Source organism: Molossus molossus, unplaced genomic scaffold (genome assembly GCF_014108415.1).
Source record: "Molossus molossus isolate mMolMol1 unplaced genomic scaffold, mMolMol1.p scaffold_m16_p_1, whole genome shotgun sequence".
Taxonomy (NCBI): Eukaryota; Metazoa; Chordata; class Mammalia; order Chiroptera; family Molossidae; genus Molossus; species Molossus molossus.
In genome coordinates, this window is record NW_023425344.1 from 223538979 (window position 1) to 223566512 (window position 27534).

Genomic DNA, 27534 nt, shown 5'->3' on the forward strand with positions numbered 1-27534 from the left:
CTCCACCTCAAGGTCTCTGCATCGCATGTCCCTCTGCCTGGATTGCCCTTTTCTCTGTGTGCCCATGTAGCTTCTGCACCTTAACTCTTGCTTTCAATATGAGGTGTGTCCATAATTCCCAATGGAGCACCCTTTATTGTCTTTACCACACCAGCACCTGTCACAAATTGTAATTTACATATTAATTTCTCACTTAAACCAGTCTTTCCCGGTGGGCTGAAAATTCCTCAAGAGAGGGGACTTTGTTTTTATGACCATGGCACTCTCATCACCTGGCACAGTTACTGGTGCATACTAGATTCTCGTTACAGGTTATGTAATAGAGGGATAAATACAGAATCTACGCTCCTGGCCTTCTCCCCTCCTCAATGCAGGAGTAGGCACGGCTGTAAGCCAGACACAGACCGTCTCGGACAGTTTCAGCGTCTGGCTGTTCCCACAGTAATCAAGTTGCTTTCACGTCAAGTCCACAGTAGCCCTTCCTCTAACGCCCACTGACCAGCTTTAGTTTTTACAACATGGGGACACATCAATTAAGCCACCTCTTGCTCTTCTGTGGGGTCAGATTTTCAAGTCTCAGAATTGAAAATCCGCAACAATCCAAACTACTGCAGTCACCCTTTGTCTGATAGTCATCATTAATGTCCGCAATAGATTCAGTTACTTTAAGCAAGAAAATGTAAAACCAAACCAATTTTACCATATTCTAATTGATATAAACAAGAGTAAAGATCCTACAGCATCTCGTCGACATCACAATGAGATGACATTGAATGAAATGATATTATTTAAGGACCTGCTGTAGTGCACCAGACAGAATGAAAGATATGACCAGTGTAGAAATAATCATAATAGGAGGTGGAATACGACAGGAGACAAGAGAAAACTAAAGAGGGTCCCAAAACCAGTGACATATTGGCCAACAATTCACCTGTTGCAATCTGTTCCGACAATTTGTTTAAGGAATAATAAATATTTATCCTTCCCAGTACTGGGTTTTTGTGAGGCTTGAGAAAATGCATGTGAAAACATTTTGGAAACTGTGAAATACTATTCAAACATAAGGTGACAGTGGTGATGATGGCCATGGTGACTTGGGATACGTTTTAAAGTGTGTCCTGGATTTCGTGGGCAATGCTAGATGGTGCAGGAGCGGGGCGGGTGGAGCCATCACAATGGAGGGTGGAGCACTCAGAGCCCAGACAGAGGCCGAAGAATCAGGTGTCAGGGGACCCGGGCAGAGACAGGAGAGGAGGTGCTGGAGAGCAGGGGACATGTGAGATTATACCGTGGGGAGTTCTGGAGGCCAGATTGAGGCCGGTTTGAGTCTTCTGTCACCGAAGAACTTTTTTTTTTTAGTAGGACGGTGTCATGCTCTCTCCAAATCAGACCTCAAGCAGTACTTCGGATTTTTTTTCCTGCCCGTATTTAAGTTGGCATTGGCTCAGAAAAGAACCTGAGCCATAGGACTAGGTAGTAATCCACTGCCGTGGTCCAGAGGAGTTATAACGAATGCCTCATGGTGGTGTTAGGCATGAAGAACAATTTTTTTGAGGAACAGCATGGGGCTGGAATCCAGAGTATTCAGCCACGAAGATGAGATGATAGCTCACAAATGACTTCAGAGTGACCGAGGAAACAGTGCTGCCGTGGACAGCGGCAAACGAGGAAGCAAAGGAGCGGGGCTGCCGCGGGGCGTGGGGCGGGCAGTGGGGGAGCCCGGAGGCAGCTCCCCCATTGCTCAGGGGGGTGGTGGGTGATGCCCACGCCCAGTGCAGACAGAAAGGCACAGAGAGGATGAGTGTTTGAGGAAAGATCAAGTTCAACTTTAAGTCTGTTCAGAATGAGGTGCCTGTCGCACATCAAGACAGAGCTGCCTTGCAGGCAGTTGGAGAAGAGTCTGAAGATCAGTGGGGAGGTCTGGACTGCGGACAAGAATCTGCGAGCCGTCAGCATGCGGGCGTTCCTTGGAATTACAGGAGTAATGAGATTAGTCATAAATAGCCCACAGAAGGACAAGAGAAAATGGCCAACCGAAGTGGGTAGAGGAATAGGAGCCAGCAAAAGATGCTGAGAAGGAACAGCTGGAGAGCTAGGAGGAAAACCAGGGTCCAAGCAGGCTGAGTTTTGAGAAGAAGGGGAGTGGTCACCAGGATGAGAGCTGCAGAGCGCATGCAACCATGCCCCCCCCCAACCCCCAAATCAATACGAGGCTTTTATTGCATCTTGAAAAGATCACAAATAAGTGTGAAAATCATTCGGCGTCTTGGTGTTTCTATAGCTGGACAACTTAGATCTTATTCATTGACCTGCTGAACTGTTCCTTTTTCAGAAACATAGATATCATGCAAACATTTTCTGATATCCTTGTTTTTAATTGTCGTGGCTTGCTGAATCAAAGCAGCTGAATTTGATACAAGTTCAATGTCATTTCCTTCAAGAATCAACTCATCTTTCTGGGCTTGAGATACTGAACAAGCAACACCTGACCTGAGACAAACTCTGTGGATGTATTTTTCACCCAAGAAATTTCTGATTTCAACAAGAGAACCATCCTCCTGAATAACGACGCTGATGGGGAAGTAAGCATACACAGACCTCATCTTGTACCGGAAGCCCAGTGTGACACCCTTGATTGTGTTCTGCACATGACGGCAGATAGTGTGAGCCGTGGCCAGCTCCTTTCTATTTCTCCCCCATTTGTCAACCCAGAGCCTCTTCTTTTCCTTTCCAAGGAGACTAAGTTCTACATTGATGAGGTTGAAGTCCCTCTGCAGGGGGCCTCTGGGGCCCTTCAGAGTGATGTTGACATTTTCTGGGATGTCGACAGTCTGATTGCTGAGAATGGTCTTCATCCTCGCAATAGATGCGGCAAAGAGGAAGTGTCTTTCGTCATCACCTTCTTGTCGCATGTAACCATGTTAACTACGAGTGTGTGAAAGGCAAGATGCAAACACTTAAAACAATTTTTCAAGTATGAGACTATGCATGGTGCTTTGAAATTAGGATTTGAGATGTCTTCAGTGTTAGTAGAGAGAAGACAATGGGATCTGTTGACTGGGAAAGTCCCTAGTGGCTTTGCATTAGGGGGTAAGGGCAGCCATCTCCAAGAGTTTGCAGAGGTGGAAGGAGTGACTATTAACTTGGTAAAGAAATCTGAAGGTCGGCCTGGCAGGTATGGCTCAGCACTTAGAGCATTAGCCCACAGACAGAGAATCGCAGGCTCAGTTCTGGTCAAGGGCACATACCTCAGTTGCAGTTTGATCTTCAGCCCCAGTCGGGATTGTGCGGGAGGCAACCAGTCGATGTTTCTCTCTCTCTCTCTCTCTCTCTCTCCTTCCCTCCCTTCCACTCTACCAAAAAAGCAATGGAGCCCTGGCCGGTTTGGCTCCGGGGTTGGAGTGTCGGCCTGTGGACCTGAGAGTCCGGGGTTCGGTTCCCACTGGGGGCATGTACCTCGGTTGCGGTTTGTCCCTGGCCCTGGTTGGGGTCATGTGGGTGGCAGCCACTCGATGTGTCTCCTTCACATCGATGTTTCTTCCCCTCCCCCACTTAAAAAAAATCAATGGAAAAATATCCTTCAGTAAGGATTAAAAAAAAATCTGAAGATAAGGGAAAGATCAATAGTGTCTGAGGAATGTGTTTATATTGACTCAGGGTGAGGCAGGTGGATGGGTTTCGAGGCTTGAGAAAGACTTGGAACGGTCACTGGGGGGAAGAGACACAGCCATGGGGGTCTGGGTGGGACCAGGGAGCAGGATTTCCAGTGAGACCATCAGCAGGTCTAACAATCTCCTGTCTTCTCAACAACTGGAAGTGGGAATGAAGAAAACGGGCAGTGAATAACCCAAGGCTGGGCTTTCTGGCTCTTCCGATTTGTTTTCAAGTGGTTCCCATTCGCCTAGCCATCCTGCTTGTGTTAGTTCCCTGGGCTGCTGTCACAAAGGACTGACCCCAGGTTGCCTGAACCAACAGAAATTTATTGTCCCACAGTTCTGGAGGCTAAAAGTTTGAAACCAAGGTATCCTCAGGGCCATGCTCCCTCTGAAGGCTCCAGGGAGGAGGGTCCTGCCTTGACTCCACCGAACTTCTGGTGTTTGCCAGCAATCCTTGGTGTTCTCTGGCTTACACAGGGTGGGGGGGAGTGAGTTTACGTTGTCCATATGGAAAATAACACAGTAATGAATAAACAGTGATCTAAGAATAAACTCGGAGTTGCCCCACCCTGTAGATTCATCACTCCAGTCTCTGCTGCCTCCCCTGTCAGTCTGTGTGTCTGTATCTCTTCTCTTCTTATAAGGACATCAGTCATATTGGATTTAGGACCCAACCTACTCTGGTATAATCTTATCTTATTACACTGGCAAAGACCTTATTTCTAAATAAGGTTACATTGTGAGGTGGACATAAACTTTTGGGGAACACTATTTACCCAAGTGCACTGGTCTTTGTGCCCAGTGGAGTCTCAAGCATGGGGATGGTCTTGAAATGTAGTGTCAAGACCGGAACTTACAATGCTGTGACCAGGGGAGGAAGCCTATGGCATCTGCCAACTTCAATAGAGCGAAGAACTCTTCCTACGCCTTCTTTTTATATTCCTTTATTTATAGTCATTTGTATTCCAGAAAAAGCTCTTATTTAGCCATTCTTACCTCAGTTTTAATCCCTGAACACAGAGAAAATGATGCTGCTAAAGGGAAAGGGAGATTTAAAATGAGGCAAATTAGCCCTGGCTGGTGTGGCTCAGCAGTTAGAGGGTTGGCACGCGGACTAGTTGGGGCGTGTGCAAGAGGCAACCAATCAACGTGTCTCTCTCTCATCAGTGTTTTGGGGGGGGGGGGGAAATGAGGCAAATTACTAAACTGTTAGCACCATAACCACAGGCCAAATCAACATGCACAGACAGAACCAGGACTGTCCCAATTTTGTTCAGAAATCCACCTCTTGTCCTTCTTGTTCAGTTACAAGTTCAAGGTCAAATCAGAACTCAGCAGCCTAACCTGACTATGGCAGAGGGGACATCGTTGTGTTTTTTTTGTTGTTGTTGTTGCCAGGTGTTGGTAAATTTTTCTCCTGTGAAGATGTGATAATAAGCCTTATGAACTCCTAGATGGTATTCATAACCCAGAATAACATTTTGCTTTCTTCCCCAAGAAAGTTTATGAAATAAAGCTGTAGGTTCTTTTTTTCTGTGTTTAATTTTGTTTATTTTTTCATTAGAGCTGATATTCAATATTACATTGTGGTTTGGACACTTAGGACAGGTCAGGTTGTATCGATAAAGGTCGGTGAGAGGTCTTGGAGGAAAGCATTTAAACAGGGAGAGCCTGATCCTCTGTGGACCACGTGACATTTCATGGGTCTAGGGCTTTAGCACTGTTGACATCTGAGGGTCATCTAGGATTTTAGAGTTGGAAGAGACATGAGGATCATTTAGTTCAACCTTCTCATTTTGCAGGTGAGGAAACTGATAGGGGAAGCAACTAGCTCGAGGACACATGAAGGACCTTCAGCGGAGCTGGGAATAGACTCGGGTCACTTGACTGCTGGCCTATTATGAACAGTCACTTGACTGTCCCACTGTATGCAACAGCATCTGCAAGAGACACATAGGTGCCGGAGAGTGAACCCAGCTCTCATGTATATCTGCGGTGATGTACTTGGCATTCTCCAATCCCCCTCCTGAAAATTCAGGTTTAGAACTGCAAGGACTAAAATTTGGGGAGATCTAGGGGCTTAAAAAAGCATTCTCTAAACATCTCTTCTCCCTTCCCCCATCCCAACCATCCTTTGGCAATCCATTAAAAATGGCTTTGACTTGAAACTGGCCTGGAGATCATCATCCACTCTGCAATTATACAAGCCCTCAGCTGAAGGCATTACCATACCAAGCAAAACCTGAGAGAAAAGCTGAATCCCTGTTTAGGAGAGCAGGTTGCTCACCTGGGGGAGGGGGGGGAGAGTTGGTGAAGAATGCAGAATGCTCCAAGGAGTCCTCACCTCAGCCTCTCCCTAGGCGGCACAATCAGGCAGGGCTGATAGCAAATGGACTTGACAGTGTGATATCCTAACCTTTGAACTGATAATATCAACAATGTAAAGGGGAGGTAACTAGGGTTAAATGGAGCCATGAGGGTGGAGCACCCATGATGGCACTCATTAGTGCCCTTACGAGAAGAGGAAGAGACGCCAGAGTTTTCTCTGCCCACTACAGGAAGAGATAGTGAGAAGGTTGCCGTCTGCTACTCAGGAAGTGGGCCCTCTCCAGACACCAAAGCTGCTGCACCTTGCTCTTGGACTTCCCAGCCTCCAGAAATGTGAGAAATAATGTCTGTTGGTTAAGCACCCGGCCTATGGTACTTTGTTATAGCCGCCCAAGCTAAGACACTCACACATCTGATATGTCCAACCCAAGAATCATGTCCCAGCTACCAGTTATCTCAGATCTCATCCTATTTAACGCCCTCACTTCACAGAAGATAAAACCAACATGCAGAAGGTAAAAGTAAATTGCTGAAGACCACTCAGGCTACTTCATGGCTAGCACAGTTTTGCAGGCCAGAAGCTAAAAACAGTGGAACATAGCCGACAGGGGCCTGGGCTCTGGAGTTACGGCTGGACTTCTGGATTTGCCACCAACTACTTATGTAATCTTATATTGTGAGTTATATTACATCTCTACAATCAGTTTTTTCATCTGTACATTGAGGGTGATAATAACCTGATAGGGTCAGTGTCAAGATGACATGAAGTAATACTTAACACATTGCCTGGCAAATGATCAATGTTGTATGAATGCTAGCTACTTGTGGCAAAGACCAATAAAGATTCTGCTCCCCTTCCACAGTGGAGTTGCTGCTGGGATGTGGCTGGTCAGCCAGGGAAGACTTCCCAGTCCCTTTTGCCTCAGGCAGGGCACATGACTGAGTGACCCCCAGAGGAGTGGAGGTAGAAGTGATGTGTGACACTGCTGGGCCAGACGGTTAAGTGACAGGTACAAAGCCTGCTCTCTATGGACTGGATTGTGCCAGAAGAACTCTGCAGCCCCAACACGGCAGAGCAAGGCGAAAGCAGCCCGTGTCCCTAAGTATTAGCCTTCGTGTGAGTAAGAAACAAACGTAATATGTAAGGCTGTTACAGCAGCTAGTAAGAAGTACACTGACTAATATGTTATTGCTAGTATTACTAAAGCAGGACGTATTTTGAGAAAATGAAAGGGAAAGGTAGAGTGTTTAATCAGTGTGACTCTTGGCTACAACTTCAACTTCTGGGTGTGCATCTGCAGCACCCCTACGCACACTAATCCTCACACTCCAAGGTCTACATTCTCCCGCTAATAAACAGCAGAGGGCAAAGATGCAGAGCCCAAGCTGGCGCTGTCCTCCCGAGGGGCTGGCACAGCTTTCCTGCTGAGTGATGACAGGATTCTACATGATGTCAGCCCTGGCAGAACGCTCCCGTAAAACCCCTTGCAAGAATAGTAAAAGAATTAGAAATGTTGCAGGAAGGGTGGCAGCCGGCGGGTTGAGACAGCGGGGCCTGGTCTTCCCTCTGTCTTCAGCTAGCACACCACATAGTGTCCTCAGCTTGAGTCTCCTTGTCTATGAAATGAGGGACTGAAGGATCTCAAACGATCCTTTCTGCTCTGATGATTTGTACAAGTTTGTCCATTCAACAGTTATTGAGCACTGCACTGGGCACAGCAGATACAAAGCTCTTGAAGATATGGTCTCTGGCCTCAAGACGCTCACAGTCTAGAGAGGACTTGCCTGTTCCGGAGTCAGGCGTGATGGAGATGGTCTTTGCGCAGTGTTCTCTGCCTTTATGGACACCTGGACACTTCGTGTGCCTTGATGTAAGATAGAAGAGGAGGGGATAAGGACTATTCACGAGGTAAGTACCCTAAGAAAGGTGTTCACTCCGGAACAGCCCAGAATCTGCAACCTGGCAAGAATTCAGAAAAGCCACCCCCCATGAGCAACCCAAAAGCACTGATGACATTTTTCTATCCAAAAGAAGCCTATGACCACATACTCCCTCATTTACAAGTGAAACTTAGACCTAGAAAGATTAAATAGCTCATCTGAGGTCAGTTACCTGAAGATAAGGTCGAGTCCCAGCTCTTTATGCCAGTCATCTGAAGTTGTGGCTTTGGAAAGGAAGAGAAATCTGAAAAAACATTCCCACTCTATGCCCCTTGGAGGGGCCAAGTGGGTGTCTCCCACTGCAACACCACCCAGATTCCTTGCTTTGAAAACCTCTGATTTCTTTAGTGGATGCTGTGGAGGGAGCCGGGAGACTCTTGGTACCCAACACACACACAGATTCTGATGAGTCTTGCTCTAATCAGGTCTAACAACCATAGCTCTGAAATGTAGCTGCTGAGAAACCTCCAGATCCGTTGCCTCCTAAAGCCTTTCAGCCTCAGTTTCCACGTAGGATACTTGTTTCAATGATGTTAAAACTCCATAAGTGCAAAACTAGTCATGCAGCCAAACAAGGGTGGGGGGTGGAGTGTGGAATATGGAGAAGAGCCAACAGCCACCTTCTGGATGAAAGGATTCAACCCTCTGAGGAAAACAAAAAGCCCCTTCCTCCGTTGCCATGGGAACAGCTCAGCAAGGCCTTGGATGCTCGGCAGGAGGCTGCCTTGGAGCAGAGCTGGGGAGAGGGCTTTCTTTCCAAAGGAGGAGGAAGGCTATTTCTGAAAAAGCAATGCTGCCGGCTCTTCTGATTCCTGCAGGACTGGGAGTGGCCCCCCAGCCTATGGACCCTGAGCACCTTTTTGTCATAGCATTGCCCAGCTGACAAGAAAAGGGGCCATGGCCCAGGGCTCACTCCAAATGAGTATGGAGTCAGGTTCTCTGTTCAAAGACCCAAACTCACTGAGGAGGAGCGGTTTCCTCATCTCAAACCACTGGAGCAGCGGTTTCTCTCCCACCAGGACAGGATGACTGGGCACCCCTGTCTGAAGAAGCAAAGATAAGCAGAAAGGAAGCCATATCAGGGAAGGTTTGGGGTGGGGCTGGGGGAGGCAGGTGTGCGAATGGAGAGGGGAGCAGCCACAAGTCTCCTCCCTGTGACCTTGGAGTCCTTTATGGCCCCACTCCCACCCCACACATTCACACACAGACTGGGGATGCTCGTGATCTCCAGACCCGGTTCCCTCTCGCTCTGCTCCCAGAAGGCTCATTTCTCAGCCCACTCCCAGCTGTTCGTGACTCACACACACCCAAGGGCCACATCCCACACCCACCCCTCATGAAGAGCTCCAGCTCGACTGGGTTCAAGGACAGTGGGGAGGGCTCTGATGTCAGGCCGGCCTGGCCTTGTGACCTCAGTCAGGGCACTAAGGCTCTGAGCCTCGGTTTCCTCACCCATACGATGGATAGGAATACTATCTACGTCATAAGACTACTAGGGGTGTTTTATGATAGAGTGCACGGATAGCATTTAGCCAAGAACCTGGAGCATAATGCCAATTTAATTAATGTAGACTTGGCAAAAAAACAGTGTAGACTAAATGACCTTGACAGTGTCCCCAATTGTAGGAGTCTGTGATTTCTATCACCACTTCCTAAAAAAAAAAAAATGTATTATGACTATTACATACTTAAGATTATTTCAACTAATTTTAAATGTCTTATTCACTCTCCTTTTCTTATTCTCCTTTATAAATCAATGTTTATGCTAAAAACAAAGAACATGGAAGGAAGAAATAGAATAAAATGTGAACAGTGTGTTTGGTGGTTGCAGATTATATGCAATGTGGGTTTTTTATGATAGAATTAAAATATTTTTAAAAGTGTTATTATTCAACATTCCATATGATCTCTACTCTCTCTTTGACATCTGTTTAAGAGGTCATAAATATTCCCTAACTTTAATTATCTCTTCCTCATAAAAGATTTTCAAGTCTCACCTCTGGGCCTGACTTCCCTCCCAGACTCTGGTCCCCCGGGCCAATACATCCGTGTGGATGAGCCAGAAAAATCCATAATTGATCGCCCTGGCCGGTTTGGCTCAGCAGTTGGAGCGTTGGCCTGTGGTACAGAGAGACCCGGGTTCGGTTCCCGCTAAGGGCATGTACCTCGGTTGCAGTTTGTCCCTGGCCCTGGTTGGTCGTGCGGGTGGCAGCCACTCGATGTGTCCTTTCACATCGATGTTTCTCTCTCTCTCTCTCTCTCTCTCTCTCTCTCTCTCCCTCCAGCTCTATCTGAACAAAAAAATGCAAAAATGTCCTCGGGTGAGGATAAAAAAAAAAATCCATAATTGATCAATTGCTTGTGGTTTATTACTGTTTACAAAGCCCTACCAGACTTGCCTTTTTTTAAATCCTCAAAATAACCCCCATTTTACAGAAAACAAGAACAACCGAGACCAATGAGAAGCCTTCTCTACTCCATTTCCATATCATTCAGTAGGTGAAGGATGGACCGAGGGATTTCAACCCAGGAACGCCAATGCCACTTCACCACGGGTCCCCCCACAGGTAAAATGTCCGGACACCTCAAGTTAATGGTCTCTCCACTAAATCTGGTGATTTCTCCAGCTTCTCTCTTTTCAGTAACGGCAACACCATTTCCTCACTCACCCAGTCCCCATACCTGACAGTCATCCGAGTTCTCTCTCTCTTCCCCAGCACTTTACTCTATCAATCATGAAGCCCTATCAACTCTTCTCTTTCCAGGTCTCTCAAATTGTCCCTTTTTCTCAGCTTCCACTGTGACTCCTCATGGTCAGGCCCTTGTTGCCTCCTATTTGTCCTGATGACTCAACTATGCAATAGCCTCCCAATTGGTCTCACTAACTGCGGTCTCTTTGTTCTTCATAGTAGTAACCAGGTTAATCTTATTGATGATCTCTTATCCAAAAAAACAAAAACAAAACTTCAACCACTCTTTAGTGCCTACAAAATAAAGTTTAAAATCACTGCCTGACAGACAAGACCCTTCTCTGTCCCCTAAATCTATAATCCTTGCTTTAATTCTTATTCCCCTACTTAGTATTCAACTCTATTCATACATGTATGACCTGTCCAAGAACAGTCAATGGGCTTATTCCCAGGTGCCAAGAGATCAAAAGGTGATATCTGCCTAGAGCTCTGGGTTGAAAAGGCTTATGAGACCATATTTGGGTCAGAAAAAGAATGCCTAAATCAATCAGCAACGTCCAAACAATGAGGAGACGGGCTGGAAGGAGGTGGCCCTCCATTCTTATCGTTTGTTTCTCCTATTAGTATGAAGTTCATCTAGGCTATGACCGTGCCTCTGTTCCCCCATCTGATTTCCCCACAGCCACTTAACACAGTGCCTTGCATACAGTGGAAACTCAGTAAATATTTTAAAGTTGATGCATAAGTTTTTCCAAACTCATTTTGAGCTATAATAAAGCAGAGGCCCCATCAGGTAGAGCTGTGGCTCTCAACCCTGGGAAGTTTTTAAAAGAAAGATGACTGGGTCTCATCCCCGTAGGTTCCGATTTAATTAGTCTGGGCAAGATCCAGCGCGAGTAGTGCTTAAAGCTCCCCAAGGGTGAGAAGCACTGGCTGAAGGAAAAAGCATGGGTTTCTGAAGTCCTGGTTTTACTGAATAGCTGTGTGATCATGAACAAATCGCTGTACTTCAGTAGATCTCCATTTCACCTGTTACAAAATGAAGTGGTCTTACCGCACTGTATTTAAGGTGCATTCAAATTCTAACAATTTTTTCTTTCCTTTTCTAAAGAGTTTTTCTACCAGCAGAGTCCAGCTGTTGAGGCATCTAAAAACCTTCATCAGATGCTCCCAGACTTAGGAGAAATGAAAAACCTAACGTATATTCTTTTCTCCACCCCAGTGGAAACATTGCTTCTTAAATCGATCAATTAGTAATCAATCAATTAATGACGATAAGGGTAACCTGCGGGGCAATATTGGGGCATATTGTTTTAGATATGCATAATTGACATCTCATATTTGTGAAATATGCTTTAAGAAAAGTTCCTAAACTTCTCTCATAACCAGTGTCGACTTTAAGGCACCTCCTACATAGGAAATTTGGAGCTGCCTAAAATCAAGGACTTAATGAATCCCTATTATTGTTTAGAATTATTCAAGGGGCTGTGTAGAGAATAGAGTTGCTACCCCTTGTGCATGGGGGAATACATTCTCAGATCCCCCTTTGGATGCCTGAAATTGTGGGTAGTGTCTAAATCCTCTAAATACTATGTATTTTCCTATACATACATAAGTATGATAAACTAACTTATTAATTAGGCACAGTAAGAGATTAACAATAACTAATAAAATAGAACAATTTTAACAACATACTGTGATAACAGTTACGTGAATGTTGTTTCTCTGTTTGTGTCTCTCTGATAACCAATCTGATAATCCAGATGGCTCCTAAGTGACTAATGGGCAGGGAGCGTGTATGGCGTGGATATGCTGAACAGGGGTGATTCATGTCCCAGGTGGGATGGAGCAGTTCCTCAAGGGAGGGATCTAGACAGCAAGGGGGTTCATCACGCTTCTCAGAATGGAGCACCATTTAAAACTTATGAATTGTTTATTTCTGATTTTCCATTTAATATTTTCAGACCAGGGTTGACCACGGGTAAGTGAAATCACGGAAAGTGAAACTGTGGTTACGGGTAGACTATTGAACAAAGAAACTCAAAATTTTGTCCTGAGGAACTTAGACTATAACCGGGAAAAGAAAATTAACACACACAATTTAGAACTAAATACAGGGCCCTGACAGTAAGAGTCTTCAAGTGGCACCCAGGGAATGGAAAGATTCGTGTCCCTCCTGCCATTCCCAGCTAGGTCACTTTGACCTTAAGAATGCTGGTATGATCTCGAACCTACTATCAAGTTTAGTCACACCATGACCAATTCCTGGCCATAGAAAGGGGCTCCTAGGATGCCTCCTAATTGCTGAGCACAGCAGGAAGTATTCAGAAATACCTCCCACCCTTCCCATCATCGCTGCCTTCTATTCCCCTGGTAATGGCTCCCAAATTCATTCCCAAGTAATTTACACGCAAATTAGACTACAAGAAGGCAGAAAGGATTGGCGGCGGTGGTGGTAGGGGGGGTGATGGAGAAAGTAAATTGAATCCCAGACGCCTACAACTGAGAACCCAATGTTCTGTCCTTTGAAAACAGAGTCTGGGTGGTGCTGAGACTAGGTCTATAGAGGACATGGTGAATGTACACTTGGTAAAGGTCAGACATCTGGACATGGTGTGCTGAGCAGGCAGTCTTTCTGAACCTGCCCAGGCATAGTAGTGCTTTATTGACAGGTCTTACAAACCAGTGTACTTTGGCTATCTCCCAAGGGTTGTCTCTCAGTTCTAGCTGTTTTCTCTTTCTGTGAGTGTGATCAGTAGTTGCTGAAGGCTGCTGATAGTGATGGCAATTGGGTTAAGTTGAGTGAACCTGGGACCAGCACCACGTTCTACCATATGCTACACATTTTGCTCAGTTCTACCTCAGAATGATCTTCTCTGATGGCAGCCACTTTGTTACATTCTCTCCAAACATAGCTTCCCAGATTGTGGACCATGCAGTGCACTCTTGATTTTATAGTTGAGGAAATCGGGCCCTTCTGGAGAAGGGACTTGACCATGTCACCCATTAGGGGATGTTAGCATCATTACACTCTGATGGTGTATGCTCAGGTCTGAAGGGTACCAGGAGGAGAAGGGACACCACAGAGTTAGCCTTTGGCCTCTTCTTTAAATTCTTAATTAACCCCTTTGGTGATCTCATCTACCCCATGTCTTCAATCTCACCTCCACTCTTGTGTCCCTTGTTCTGAACCTATCCTGAATGCCAGGTCCGTATTTCCATCTGTCTACAACATTTTCCCATGGATGTCCCATTACTGTCTCAAAAACAATATGCACCAAATAGAACTCACCATTAACTCCCAAACACCTTACAAACTTGCTCCCCACTTCTATAGTTTCCATCATAAGGGTAATCTTATCTATACAGTCATGATGGATTGAAACTGGGTAGTCATCGTTGACTCTGCTCTCTTATTTTCCCTCCATAATGCCACCCAGTCTCTAAATCTATTGGTTCTCATCACAGAATGCCTTATTACTCATCTATCTATTTCAATAGACACAACCCAGACCCCCACATCCTTCACCTGCATTACTGTGATGGTTCCTTAATTCTCTTTCTAGATTCTCCCCATTTGCTCCTCATCCAGACTAACCCTTCAGGAACACAGATCTGTCATGTCATTCTCTTACTCAGCATGTGCTTTCCTGGTCACTTTATGGCCTATAATGTTCAAGTCCTTCAGCCTGTTGGCAAGGCACCTACGGTTCAGTCGTACGCTGAGGGTCTCCCACTCTGTACCTTGCTCAGCCACATTGGTCTACTCACTCCTTCCTCACCAGACTCCACAGTTCCTTCTCGTGACCAGAAACGACCCTCCTTCCATATCACCTTAACAAAACCTTACTTCTTCTTTAAGATTCACTTCTTTAACGAAGTCACCTCCCATCCCACGCATTCTCCCAGAGACGTGCCTTTCAACATTTTAAAGTTAGACTGATGACATGCTGGTTATGAAGGCTATGATAAAAAGATGTTGGAAGAAGCAGTGCATAAAGCAAGACCATAAAGAAGCTGGAGAAGGTGGGCATAGGGTGGCCTCTTTTAACGTGTTTTCTTCCTCCCAACCAGTGGGCCAGGCTTCTAGCTGCTAAAATCCTTCCACTCTGTAATTTTCCCTTTGTACTTCTATTTTAGCTCTTGCCATCTGTCATTTTCTTGATAGGTGTCGGTATAAGTTTTCCTCCCCTACCCGTTTAAAGCTCGTGCAGAGAGCACCAAGGAAGTCTGAACGTTAGGGTGCCTTGACATTTATCAATGTTATCACCAGGTTATTAGCCTCTGTTGTGGTTATGGGCACAGTGGTTTTGGTGGAGATAGTAAGAGGTGGCTGATATATGAAGTGGCCCATTATTGGCTTGGGCTCTGGGTCTAAATAGCCATGTGTAACTCCTCTACACTGGGCCAGAGAGACCTGGGGGAGGCCCATTTTTCTGTACAGGATAGACCTAAACATAATTCCTTTCTACATGCAAACCAATCTCAGATCACACCCTTCTCAAGCTTGGAAAGGCCACACTCAATGCCTGTGAGTAGAGGACAGAGTTCAACAGAGCACAGGTAACCCAAACAAACTTATTTATCCTCCTGGGGAAGCATCTGCAGAAAACATGGTGTCCCGGAACCTGACCATTCTGAGCTGGTCTCCTAGACGTAAAGCCGGGAGAAAACACACCGATGAAACTTCCTCCAGCGGCTACCATTGCATAGTAGCTACTGTCACTGTGAGTCAGGGGCCTGTGCTAAGAGCTTTCCCTGCATCGTCTCACTGAATCCCCACAGCAGTCTTATGTGGGTACTAATATTGTTATCCTTACTTTACAGAGGACAAAAAGTTTAAAGAAGTTTGCATTTTGTGATTCATAAAACAGAGCATTTAGTAAGCTTCATTAATGTTTTAATGTATTTATTGAGCATTTTACTACTGTGTATGACATTGTAGGAGATACAAGAACAAGTCAGATATGCTCCCTGACCCAAGAAGTTCACAGGCCAGTGGAGGGGACAGCTGAGTATCCGAGTAAGCCAGATGTTGTTAGGGAAAGGGACAGGTTGGCACTGACTTGGTAGTCTTTCCTAGGAAAAAGAATTTGGGCCACTGGCCTTACAAGATAGACCAGACTTCAAAAGACAGATATAGGCCTGGCCAGTGTGGATTAAGCATCACCCCATGGACTGGGAGGTCCTAGTTCGATTCCCGGTCAGGGCACATGCCCAGGTTGTGGGCTTGATCCCCAGGAAGGGGTGTGCAGGAGGCGGCCAATCGATGTCTCTCTCTCACATCAGTGTTTCTATCTCTCTCTTCCTTCTTCTCTCTCTAAAAAATAAATAAAAACATATTTTAAAAAAAGAGAGAAGTCAGATATAGGAGGGCAGGTGCGTTCTGGGAAACTGAACTGTGCACTCCTGGAGGGCAGTATCAAATCTTTTATGCACATGTCGAGAGTTTTTATTTATTTATTTATTTTTATTTTTTTATCCTCACCCGAGGACATTTTTCCATTTTTGTTCAGATAGAGTGGGAGGGAGGGAGAGAGAGAGAAACATCGATGTGAAAGGGACACATCGAGTGGTTGCCACCCACATGACCCAGCCAGGACCAGGGACAAACTGCAACCAAAGTTTCACGTGCCCTTAGCAGGAAGCGAACCTGGGTCTCTCTGGACCACAGGCCGATGCTCTAACCACTGAGCAAAACTAGCCAGGGCTGTCGAGAGTTTTTACATCAAGCATCTTCTATGTACCTGCCAGGACAGTATGTGTAGGAAGAGGGTATGGGATGTAAAGATAAATAAAAACAAGTCGTTGCCCTCAGCCCTCTAGGCAAACTTCTTCCTTAGTCACTAGCAGTATTTCCTTCTCTAGCCACCTAAGGAAACTTCTCCTCCCCTCTCCCTCCATGAATACTTGACAGACTTGTTTATTTTACTGTCCTCTGCTGGTCTGGGTCAGACAAACCAGGACAGCATCTGAGGCTGAAGTTCTGAGATTCTAAAAGACCAGGAAAAAGAGCTTCACACCCTAAAATACTTAAAGGTCACTTACTGAGACTGTCTATGCACATATTTCAGAGGATATTTATAACCTTCCTTAATGATACTCAACTCTCCTGAAACTCACGTGCTAATCCATGTGTTCCCACCTTTAATGGAGGTGCAACTATGTTAATGTCTGGGAAGGATGAGATGCTGGTTTTCCCACGTTTGCTTTTGTCCTGTGTGTGCACACCTGAGCCTGTGTACATGTGTACGTGCGTACAGCGCGCGTAGGTACAAGTGGTATATCTCAGGCTCACCATCCACATCGGAGGACCCGAGGTCTGGTTTCCTGGAGACCTGCAAGGTTGACATCTATATCCAGGAACATCCCACGCCTGACTGGCTGGCCTGAATGGCAAGGCAAGCCCTCTGGGAATCCCCAGGGGCTTGTCTGAGAAGAGCTATGAACAGTCGTAATAACAAAGGCAGGAAAAATAACAACAGTCCATCTTGGTGCTCTGGCTGTAAATGGCTCATTTACTCTGGCAAGAGGAATGGAGTTTTAATGACAAATTGTAATGCCACGCAGCAGGCTTGGTTGTGTGCTGTAAATTATTTTGAAAGAGGCACTATGCCTTAATAATAACAAATAAAAAAATAAAGGGTTGCTTTCTGCTGTGCAGTCTGGACTCAGCCGTGGAGTGAGGGCACTTGGAATTCCCCCATCCTCACTTCCACCGCTTTCCAATGCTTCCCTGCTCTGTCTCCAGCTCTATTCTGTTCTGGGTCTTGGGCAATGAAGACATGGCACTGGGCTTCATAGGTGGGTTTCATAGCAATTTCACAAGACCCAGAGCCAGAGGGCACAGGGTTCAAAGGGCATCTGCTAATTTTCCCTGTTGAGAACTTCCTGCTCTCTCATCCGCACAGGAGTCACTTTCACAAAGGAGGAAAGAGCTCTGCGGGCTGCACTGGAGAATGTAGAGACCTGCCAGGAGACCTCCAAGCTCACACCTTCAACGTCTTTCAACAAAGCAGCACCTTTATCCTGGCTGGTTTGGCTCAGCAGTTAGAGCGTCAGCCCGCAGACTGAAGGGTTGCAGGTTTGATTCTTAGTCAAGAGCATGTACCCGGGTTGCAGGTTAGATCCCTGGCTCTGGTCGGGGTCATGAGGAAGGCAACCAATCAGTCTCTCTTGCCCTCCCTCCTTCTGTCCACTCTATTTATTGATTATTTTTACTTTTTTCTCTTTATTGATTTTAGAGAGAGAGGAAGGGAGAGGGAGATAGAAACATCAATTGGTCACCTCCTGCATGCCCCCCACTGGGGATCTGGCCCACAAGCTGGGCATGTGCCCTGACCAGGAATCGAACTGGCGACCTCTAGGTGCATGGGTCAATGCTCAACCCCTGAGCCACACTGGCTGGGCTTCTCTTCTACTCTATTTAAAAATCAGTGGAGCCCTGGCTGGTTTGGCTCAGTGGTAAAGCATTGGCATTCTGACCAAAGAGTTGTGGGTTCGATTCTGATCAAGGGCATATACCTCAGTTGCAGTTAGGTGCCTGGCCCTGGTCAGGGTCATGCAGGAGGCAGCCAATGGATGTTTCTCTCTCATGTCAATGTCTGTCTGTCTGTCTCTCTCTCTCTCTCCCCCTCCCCCCACTCTATCTGAAGATAAAAATGGAAAAACGTATCCTTGGGTGAGGATTAAAAAAAAAGAAATCAATGAAAAAATTTCCTTCAGTGAGGAGTAATAAAAACAACAACAGAGTATCATATTTTAACATCTCTTGGGGATAAGAGACAGCTACCACTGATATCCACACCCTCCACTAAACTTTTCAGACTCCCTTGCATTTGGATTGGGCCATGTGACCAGTTTTGGCCAATGGACTATAACTGAAAGTGAACTATGTCATTTCAAGGTCAAGATAGTTAAGATCCTATGTAGCTCCTCTCTCTCTACCCCTCAGTGGTGATCTTGGAGGCCACAGGTTCCAGATGGAGTAGGCATGAGATACAGAAGGGCAACGTGTCCTACATTGGGCTTTGAATTCTAATGAACAATAAACAAAATGTATTGTGTTAAGCCAGCAAGATTTCAGGGTTTTGTTGCTATTGTAGTGCACTCAAGCCTATCCTGACAGATGTACCCATCATCTGCAGGGCTCACACTTGGAATTGTGCTTCCTGGTACTTGGCAGCTCACCCCTGTTCTGCTCCCATGCATTAGCCCTGTCTGCCTTGGGGCCTGACTATGGAGCAACATGAGTGCAATCACACAGGTCTGCATTCCAGTCTCGCTCTGCCACTTCCAGGAACATAGTTTACTTTGGTGACCATGTGAGGAGTGGACTTGGAGGGGGACAGGTTAAAGATACATAGACCGTTTAGGAAGTTAATGTAGTATAAGAAGATGATGAAGGCCTGATGGAGGGGTAGTGATAAATAGATGGAAAGAAGGGGATGAATTATTGGAAGTCATTCTGAGACACATCTATGAGAAATTGTTAAGGAAAAGAATGTGGGATTTGATTGGACACCGAGCAAAGCAAAGGCAGCTTGAAAGAATCCCAGGTCACTAGCTCTAGTGACCAGGTGTGGGGTGATGCTACCAACTGAGGAGGAGGCAGTTCCATGAGGAACATAACTGTGAGTAATGCCTGTGAGACATTCAGGTAGAGATGTCTAGCAAGTAATGAAATATATGGCTAAAGATATAAATTTGGAGTACCTATTTCTGATAAAAATGCTCAGCAATATGGGATTAGAGTAATCACATCTCAACATAATAAAGGCCATATATGAAAAACCTACAGCCAACATCTCATACTCAATGGGCAAAAACTAAAAGTATTTCCCTTAAGAACAAGAAAAAGACAGGGATGCCCACTTTTGACACACTTATTTAACACAGCCTTAGCCACAGCAATTAGACAAGAAGAAAAAATTAAAGGGATCCAAATTGGAAAGGAGGAACTAAAACTATCATTATTCACAGATGACATGATATTGTACATAAAAAACTCTAAAGTCTCCCATCAAAAATCTACTAGATTTCATAAATGAATTTGGGAAAGTAGCAGGATACAAAATTAACATCCAGAAATTGATGGCATTCTCATACACCAATAATGAACATTCAAACAGGGAAACTAAAAAAAAAAATCCCATTTACCACTGCAACAAAAAATGAAACAAAATACCTAGGAATAAACTAACCAAAAAGATAAAAGACCCATTCTCAGAAAACTATAGGACTGGAAAAAGAAATAGAGAAAGATATTAAAAAGTGGAAACATATACCATGTTCATGGATTGGAAAAATCAACATAATTAAAATGTCCATACTACCCTAAGCAATCTACTACCCAGTGCAACCCTTATTCAAGTACCAATGGCATATTTCACAGATCTAGAACAAATACTCCAAAAGTTTATATGAAACCATCAAAGACCCCAAATAGCCAGAGCAATCTTGAAAAAGAAGAACAAAGTGGGAGGGATCACAATACCAGATATCAGATTATACAAACCATCGTAATCAAAACAGCCTGCTACTGGAAGAAGAACAGGAACATAGATCAATGGAACAGAACAGAGAACCCATAAATAGACCAAGACAGTATGCACAATTAATATTCAACAAAGGAGGCAACAGCATAAAATGGAGAAAAGATAATCTCTTCAACAAATGGTGCTGGGAAGATTGGACAGCTACATGCAAAAAAATGAAACTAGACCACCAACTTATACCATACACAAAAATAAACTCAAAAATGGATAAAAGACTTAAATGTAACCTGTGAACCCATAAAAATCCTAGAAGAAAATGTAGGCAGAAAAATCTTAGACATCATACGTAGTGGAATTTTCACTGATACATCACCTAGGGCAAGAGAAACAGAGGGAAAAATTAATAAATGGGAGTACATCAAACTAAAAAGCTTCTGCATGGCAAAAGAAACCAGCATCAAAATGAAAAGGTAACTGTCAGGCCAGTGTGGCTCAGTGGTTGAGTGTTGACCCATGCACCAAGAGGTCACCAGCTTGATTCCCAGTCAGGATACATGCCCAGACTGTGGGCCTAATCCCCAGTTGGGGGCATGTCGTAGGCAGCCAATCAATGTCCTCTCTCACTGATGTTTCTATCTCTCCCTCTCACTTCCTCTCTGAAATCAATAAAGAAAAAAAATTTTGTTTTTAATAAAAAGGTAACCCATTCTCTGAAAGAACATATTTGCCAATGATATATTGGGTAAGGGGTTAATATCCAAAATATATAAAGTAAACATACAACTCAACCAAAGGAAGACAAACAATCCAATTAAAAAATGGGCAGAGGACCTGAATAGACACCTCTCCAAACAGGAAATACAAATGGCCAAAAGACATATGAAAAAATGTTCGATGTCACTAATCATCAGAGAGATGCAAATTAAAACAATAATGAGGTATCACCTCACACCTGTCAGAATGGCCGCCATCAACAAATCATCAAACAAGTGCTGGCCAGGGTGTGGAGAAAAGGGGACTCTAGTACACTGCTGGTGGGAATGCAGACTGGTGCAGCCACTATGAAAAACAATATGGTGTTTCCTCAAAAAATTAAAAATTGAACTGCTATTTGACCCAGTGATCTCACTTCTTGGAATATATCCTAAGAAGCCTGAAACACCAATCAGAAAGAATATATGGACCCCTATGTTCATAGCAGCACTACTTACAATAGCTAAGATCTGAAAGCAGCCCCAGTGTCCATCAGTAGATGAGTGGATAAGAAAGCTGTGGTACATATACATATACACAATGGAACACTATGCAGCTGTAAGAAAGAAATATGAAAATAATAAAAGCTAGACCACAGGATATACAGTTGGTGTATACAGTTGAATAAATGGAGCTGGAGGAGGACACGAGTTCATAGGAGAGGTTTTCCAAAAGACAGAAGTGACAAGGACTGATAGGAAAAATTCAGACACTGGCCTTTATAATAAATATCAAGTTGTGTAATTCAAGTGCTCCTAATTTCTCTTGTTGAGAGTGGGAGAAACAGCGGGTTTCCTAGACTGTTGCACTTGAACCGAGATGTGTCGGCTATAGAATATGCAGAGTCTGTGATTGTTTAGAAGGCACTGTGTCTGTGTGAAAATCAAGCTGAGGTTTGGGGACAATAGAAAGTAGAGATTGTAGTGATGGTTCAGAGGTGAAAAGTACAGTGACAGAACAATTGATGAAATAGAAACATGATGGCAGATGAAGCAAGGTCCTAGGGAAGGGCAGAGGGGGCGGGGTCAACGGCTGCCTTTGAATAGGAGGAGGGACATCCCCAGCTCTTCCTTCATGGGAAAGTTCCCAAGTGAGAAAATTCCCCCCTGGGGGAGGGGAGGGAGGGATACGAGTAATTATTGATCTTCCAAGTTGCTCATTCATCATGCAAAGAAAGAGCTAGAAGTCCAGAAAGCTGATGTACAGAAGTGACAGGCAGAGTTGATGAGGAGCTAAAGCTAGAACCTGGGTCCCTTGCCTCTTTCCATGGCATCTGTTTGGTTGAAATGGATTTTTTTTTTTTTTTTTATCCTCACCCGAGGACATTTTTCCATTTTTTGTTCAGGTAGAGTGGGAGGGAGAGAGAGGAACAGAGAGAGAGAGAGAGAAACATCGACACAAAAGGGACACATCGACTGGCTGCCACCTGCACAACCGACCAGGGCCGGGGACAAACTGCAACCGAGGTACATGCCCTCAGCGGGAACCGAACCAGGGTCTCTCAGGACCGCAGGCCGACGCTCTAACCGCTGAACCAAACCGGCCAGGGCTGAAATGGATTTTTAAAATGAAAGAATTAACTTGCCTTGTCTTGGTGAGTTCCCCTTTGGGTGACCCCTTCTTGTTGGATTGCAACGGGAAAGGGGGAACCAAATAGGAAATGAAAACCCTCGCTCAGAGAAGGTGAATTCAGGAAATGCTGCCGATTTCACTGCACTATTTATGGGCCCAGCCCCTTGCACTATATACTATTTTAGTTTACTAGTAAGAATCCTAGTACATTAGTGATAAAAAATAATAGTAATAAAAACCAGTGTTGGAAGAGGCGACTCATTTACAAATGAAGAAAGCGGTTTGCCAAGCACATAGGGAATCCACGCCAAGCGGAGACTAGAACTGAGGTGTTCAGACTTCCAGGCACAGGAACACCATTGTGTGTGTGCAGTGTGGGCAAGCAAGGAGCTCAGAAGGCAAATGTGGAGGAAACAGGAAGCCCTTTGTCCCATTCTCCAGCCGCCTCTCAGGGCAGCCTATGAAATGATGATCCTGGCAATGGGTGTCCAGAGAGGGGGACCTAGATTGACCAGACACATTCAGCTCTTTGCTTTGTTGCTGAATACCTGGTCCTGTGAGCAAGTGTGTGTTGCTTGTCAGTCCCGAGGGAGGAGAGACAAGACAGTGTTTGTAGGAGCATAGGTAATCTCAACCCATCCTCGGGCATCTGGGGATTCATCACAGGACAGAACAAGACCTTTAAATCCCTTTTGTGGGGCCAGCCAACAATTCACCTGTCTGTTACCTGACCCTCGCAACACCTTCGGCCTCTCTGCTTATCACCGACTGCTGTCTTCGGATTCTAATTTACTGCCAGGACTGACACTCATTAAAAGCCAAGAAAACATGAGTTAGGAAATCCTTCCTTCCTCCAGCTACAGCCCCTTCCTCCATTCTCCCAAACCAAATAGATGTCTTTTGAAGTTGTACAGGGAGAGAGGAGCTTACTTCCTCACTAGCATGGCAATAGCACCTTGCATTTACTTGGCACTTTCGTGAAATGGCCTTTGCCATTTGTTCAAGCCAAAAATAATGAGGCCATGAAGGAAAGGAGAAAGGAAACAACAGGATGTAAGTGATGCTTAAAACTCTTTTGTGCTTCCAACTCAGGCAGAATAACTACCAGTCAACAGGCTGGACAAGTGGTCCAGATGACAGGCTCTGAGGGGTCTGTCCAAAGATGGCGGGCCCTACAGTCATCCCTTCCTTCACTGTCACCCAGATAGAGCTATGAGGGAGCTGGGGACCCCTTCTGGTACAGGCAAATGCCCCAGTATTGTCTTGGGTGATATCTTCTTCAGAGTAAGGCTCTCTGAGGCTGGAAAGGAGCTGTTACTCAGCATGTCTTGGTAAAGTCCATACACGAGAGGGAGACCCCAGGGTGGGGCAACAGCACATCAAGTGGTGAGGACCAGTGGGGTTATGCTATGCTAGGTACCGGAGCCAGGAGGCCACTCTTGATGGTGATCATCCCAAATGCTCCATTCAGCTGATTTGACAGGAACTCAAACCAAAAAGGGCAAAGGAGATACACACTTAAGGGATGTTCTGATGAAAAACCAGCTCTAGGAGAAGCACAACTCTAGGCTTTAGAAGAGCTGAGGTCCTAGTGGAGTAGGATGGGCCCGGAATCCAATAGGCCTGGTGTCCTTCCAAAACACCGGGAGAACGCCACATGGTGACAAAGCAGGTTGGAATGATGCAGCTGCAAGGCAAGGGACGTTAAAGCCTGCCAGTGACCCACCGGAAGCTAGGGAGGGCCAAGCCGTTTCCTCTGCAGTGGGACATGGCTCGGTGACACCTTACGTTCAGCCTGCTGGCCCCCACGATGAAGAGACAGTCATTTCCAGCGGTTCGAAGCCACCCTGCTCACGGTAGTTCGTTAGAGCAGCCCTGGGAAGCTCATACCCATGGCTTCTGGGAACCCTCACGATGCATTTTCTGCCTACTCCAGTGAACCCCCTTTTACACCCTCTCACCCTTACTCAGGACACGCAGGCTTTTTCTTCAAGTTCTAGAACACAGTGGAGCCCGTTTTGCCTTTAAGGCCTTTGCAGGGACTAGTCCTTTCCCATAGAACATTGTCCTTCCGGCTCTTCGTGTCATTGGCATTTTCTTATCTGTTTGTTTTTGCTTAAATGTCACTGCTTCCGGGGAGCCTTTCCAGACCATCCTGCTTCTTCCCTGCACAGCCCCAGCCTTGACCTAAAATTGTCCCTTTTCTTTTTTAGTTTTTTTTTCCTTACTCTTCCACTAGAATATTAGCTGCATAAAGTAGGCTTGCTATTCTAAGCCCAGCTCGCAGTCACTGTCTTTAAGAGGTTTGTTTGCCAATATATTCTTGGCTTTTTACACAGTGTTTGGCACATGGAAGCTACTCAATGAAGATGCTTTGAATGAATGAATGAATGAATGAATGCATGCTACAGTGAACACACATTCTGTTATATCTCCCTGTATTGAAGGAAGAAGTACCCACTATGAAGCACAGAGGGCTAATCAATGTAGGTGATAGCATATCTTTGTTGGAATCAGAAACAGAATCAGAAACCAGGCCACTAAGACTTGAAACTCATGCTTTTACTACCAGCATATGCTAAGAATGTGAAAATCTGTTTATATATCAAGTTTTTGTAAGTCCTATTTTAAAAGTACTGAGGGAGCTGGCCACTTTAAAGAAATCCTGAGGTAAACCCATTTGCAAAACGAGCAACATTTTCCCAACTCATAATTTGTGAAAATTCAGCTTTATGACTATGGAGGTAGTTGGCATCCAGGTGCCACCGTGAAAACATAGTGATGCCTATTTGTGCCACCTGCTCAGAGGTGGGTGCGTTTTCAATATAAACTCCTTGCTGTCATCCTCTTTTTCAGGGTTGGATGCCAAATACAATGATCTGTCCCCCCCACCCCCCAAAAAACCCCACCCATCTGTCTGATTTGAGAGCTGGTGGTGACCACTTTTTTTGCCAGTTTGGAAACCTCCCAGCACCTTGTTAACCTGACTCTCTGGGGAAAGTGGGATCTTCAATTCTCCTCCGCGGGGGAGAGCGCTGATGACTCAGGATGGCCTGTCCTCTGAGCCGCTCGCCTGGCTCTCCCTGCTGGGCCACTGTTCATCCCTACAGTGCCTCGAGCCTTCACGCCTCCCAGGGCCCTCTCGCACCTCTCCCGTGCTCTGCTCTGCGGGGAGGGGAATGCATGGCACATGTTCCCTGGGATCTTGCTCTCTGGAGAGGGGAGGCAACAGGGTGGGGGCGCCCTGCTCACACCGCCAGCACTGAAGCCGCTGCCCTGGAGGGCGTGGGCGGGCGGGGAAGAGCTTCCTGGTGACCCATGTGACTCCTGCAGCAATGGGTCCTGAGAGTGGAGGAGAACAGCCCGTGGTTTCTCCAGTAAAGAGAGCAGATGCTGAGAACAGGGCTTTCAACCCCTAGAATGTAAGCTCCTTGAGGCAGGGGTCTCACCTGCTTTGCTCACTGCTACACTTTCAGTACCTTGAACAGTAGGGACTCTGACATCACTGCTGCCCGGGGGAAAGAAACAATGAGTGACTGACTGTGCATGCTTCCCAACCAGACACACAAAATCACTGAGAGGTGACGGACCCTTCTTGGAACCAGTGGTTTCTCCCTGCTCTGAACTCATAGCTCTACCCACTGTACCTCCTACTCTGATCAAGCAGACTGAGTCCTGGTTCACACCTCTCCCAGCACTGCACCAACTAGAAACTCCTGGAAGCTAGGGACTTGGAGCTCAGCTTACAACAACTCTTTCCTTGGTCCCCATACTTGAAGTAATCCGACCACGTGCTCTCCGGTAAACACTGGGAGTGAGAGTGTCCAGCTGTGTCCTCCAGACTCCGGGTGGGATAAGGACGCGGGCAGAGGGCCCCACAGTCTCAGTGTTCTGTTTATCTTGCTACGTGGGAACAAACAAAGGATCTTAGCCACCTCGAAGCTTAAGCAAAGAGGAAAATCATACAGTAGACCTCCTGTTGGCTGCCAGTTAGAAAATACCTGCCCAGTGCCAGGCCCTCTGCTAACATGCATTCCGCACTTAACAGGATGTTGGATGGAACTTCTCCTGCTATCCCAACCTTGGCAGTTGGAGTGCAGGCCTGAGGCAAAGAGACCTTAAGTCTCCCCAGACTTAAAGAGCAATCGAGGCCAGACACCTCCCTCGGAACTTTGAACAAGGCATCTGGACTGGCACTGGCCACCCCCTCTTCCTAGCCATCACTCCAGAAACCCCCCTTCTAAGTCTACACAACAGAGGAGAGAAGAAGGGTGCTGAGCTGTTGACTAGTGGGGAGATATTTGGCTTCTCCCTGTCCTTTCATCAAGGAAAGAAGTGCTTTCTCTCACCCACACCAGGAAAAGTGAAGGGGAACCAAGAGAATTACTCAGACATGTTGGGGTGCCTCCAGGAAGAGGACGCCCCCAGGTGGTATTTGCAGGCCCTGTTTGCATCACCACTGAAACCAGCAGAGCAGAGTTTTGAGAGGTTTCTTAAGAAAGCTCAGGTGAGCCCGGCTGGTGTGGCTCAGTGGCTGAGCATCGACCCGTGCGCCAAGAGGTCGCTTTCCGGTCAGGGTACACGCCCAGGTTGTGGGCCAAATCCCTGGGGGGTGGGGGAGAGACATGCAGGAGGCAGCCAGTCCATGTTCTCTCTCACTGATGTTTCTTTTTTTTTTTTATTGTTCACCTGAGGATACTTTTCTATGTATCATCAGATAGGGAGGGAGGGAGGGAGGGAGAGAAATATTGATGTGGTAGAGCCATATTAATTGGCTGCCTCCTGCACGACCCGAGTATGTCCAAGGATGAACCACAACAAAGGTACGTGCTCTTGACTGGAATCGAACCCGTGACTCATTGGTCAGCGGGCCAACGCTCTAACCAGCCAGGGCTCTCATCGATGTCTCTCTCTCTCTCTTCCTCTCTCTCTAAAAAGGAAAAAATTGTATATATATATTTGTGTGTGTGTGTGTGTGTGGATGCAAGTTATTTTACCTCCACAGCCCTCGGTTTCTTTGTGTGTTCAGTGAGGATTGTATGTGACGCCTTAGAGGGCTGCTGTAAGGGCGCAGTGATGTCACCTGTGTGTAAGCAG

At 45.9% G+C, this 27534-nt stretch overlaps 2 protein-coding genes across 4 annotated transcripts in view; both read right to left on the reverse strand.

Moving 5' to 3' along the window:
* Positions 1-27534, reverse strand: part of SLC8A3 (solute carrier family 8 member A3) — a 148126-nt gene that overhangs the window by 72063 nt on the left and 48529 nt on the right. The gene's annotated exons all lie outside the window — the stretch shown is intronic.
* On the reverse strand, positions 2298-2878 carry LOC118635482 (60S ribosomal protein L9-like). Its single transcript, XM_036270148.1, has one exon. It carries the CDS (start codon positions 2853-2855, stop codon positions 2298-2300), a length of 558 nt encoding a protein of 185 aa, XP_036126041.1. The 5' UTR covers positions 2856-2878.

Bases quoted from the DNA above. Each gene is read 5' to 3' on its own strand.
- LOC118635482 (XM_036270148.1), bottom strand. From the start codon at position 2,855: ATGAAGACCATTCTCAGCAATCAGACTGTCGACATCCCAGAAAATGTC.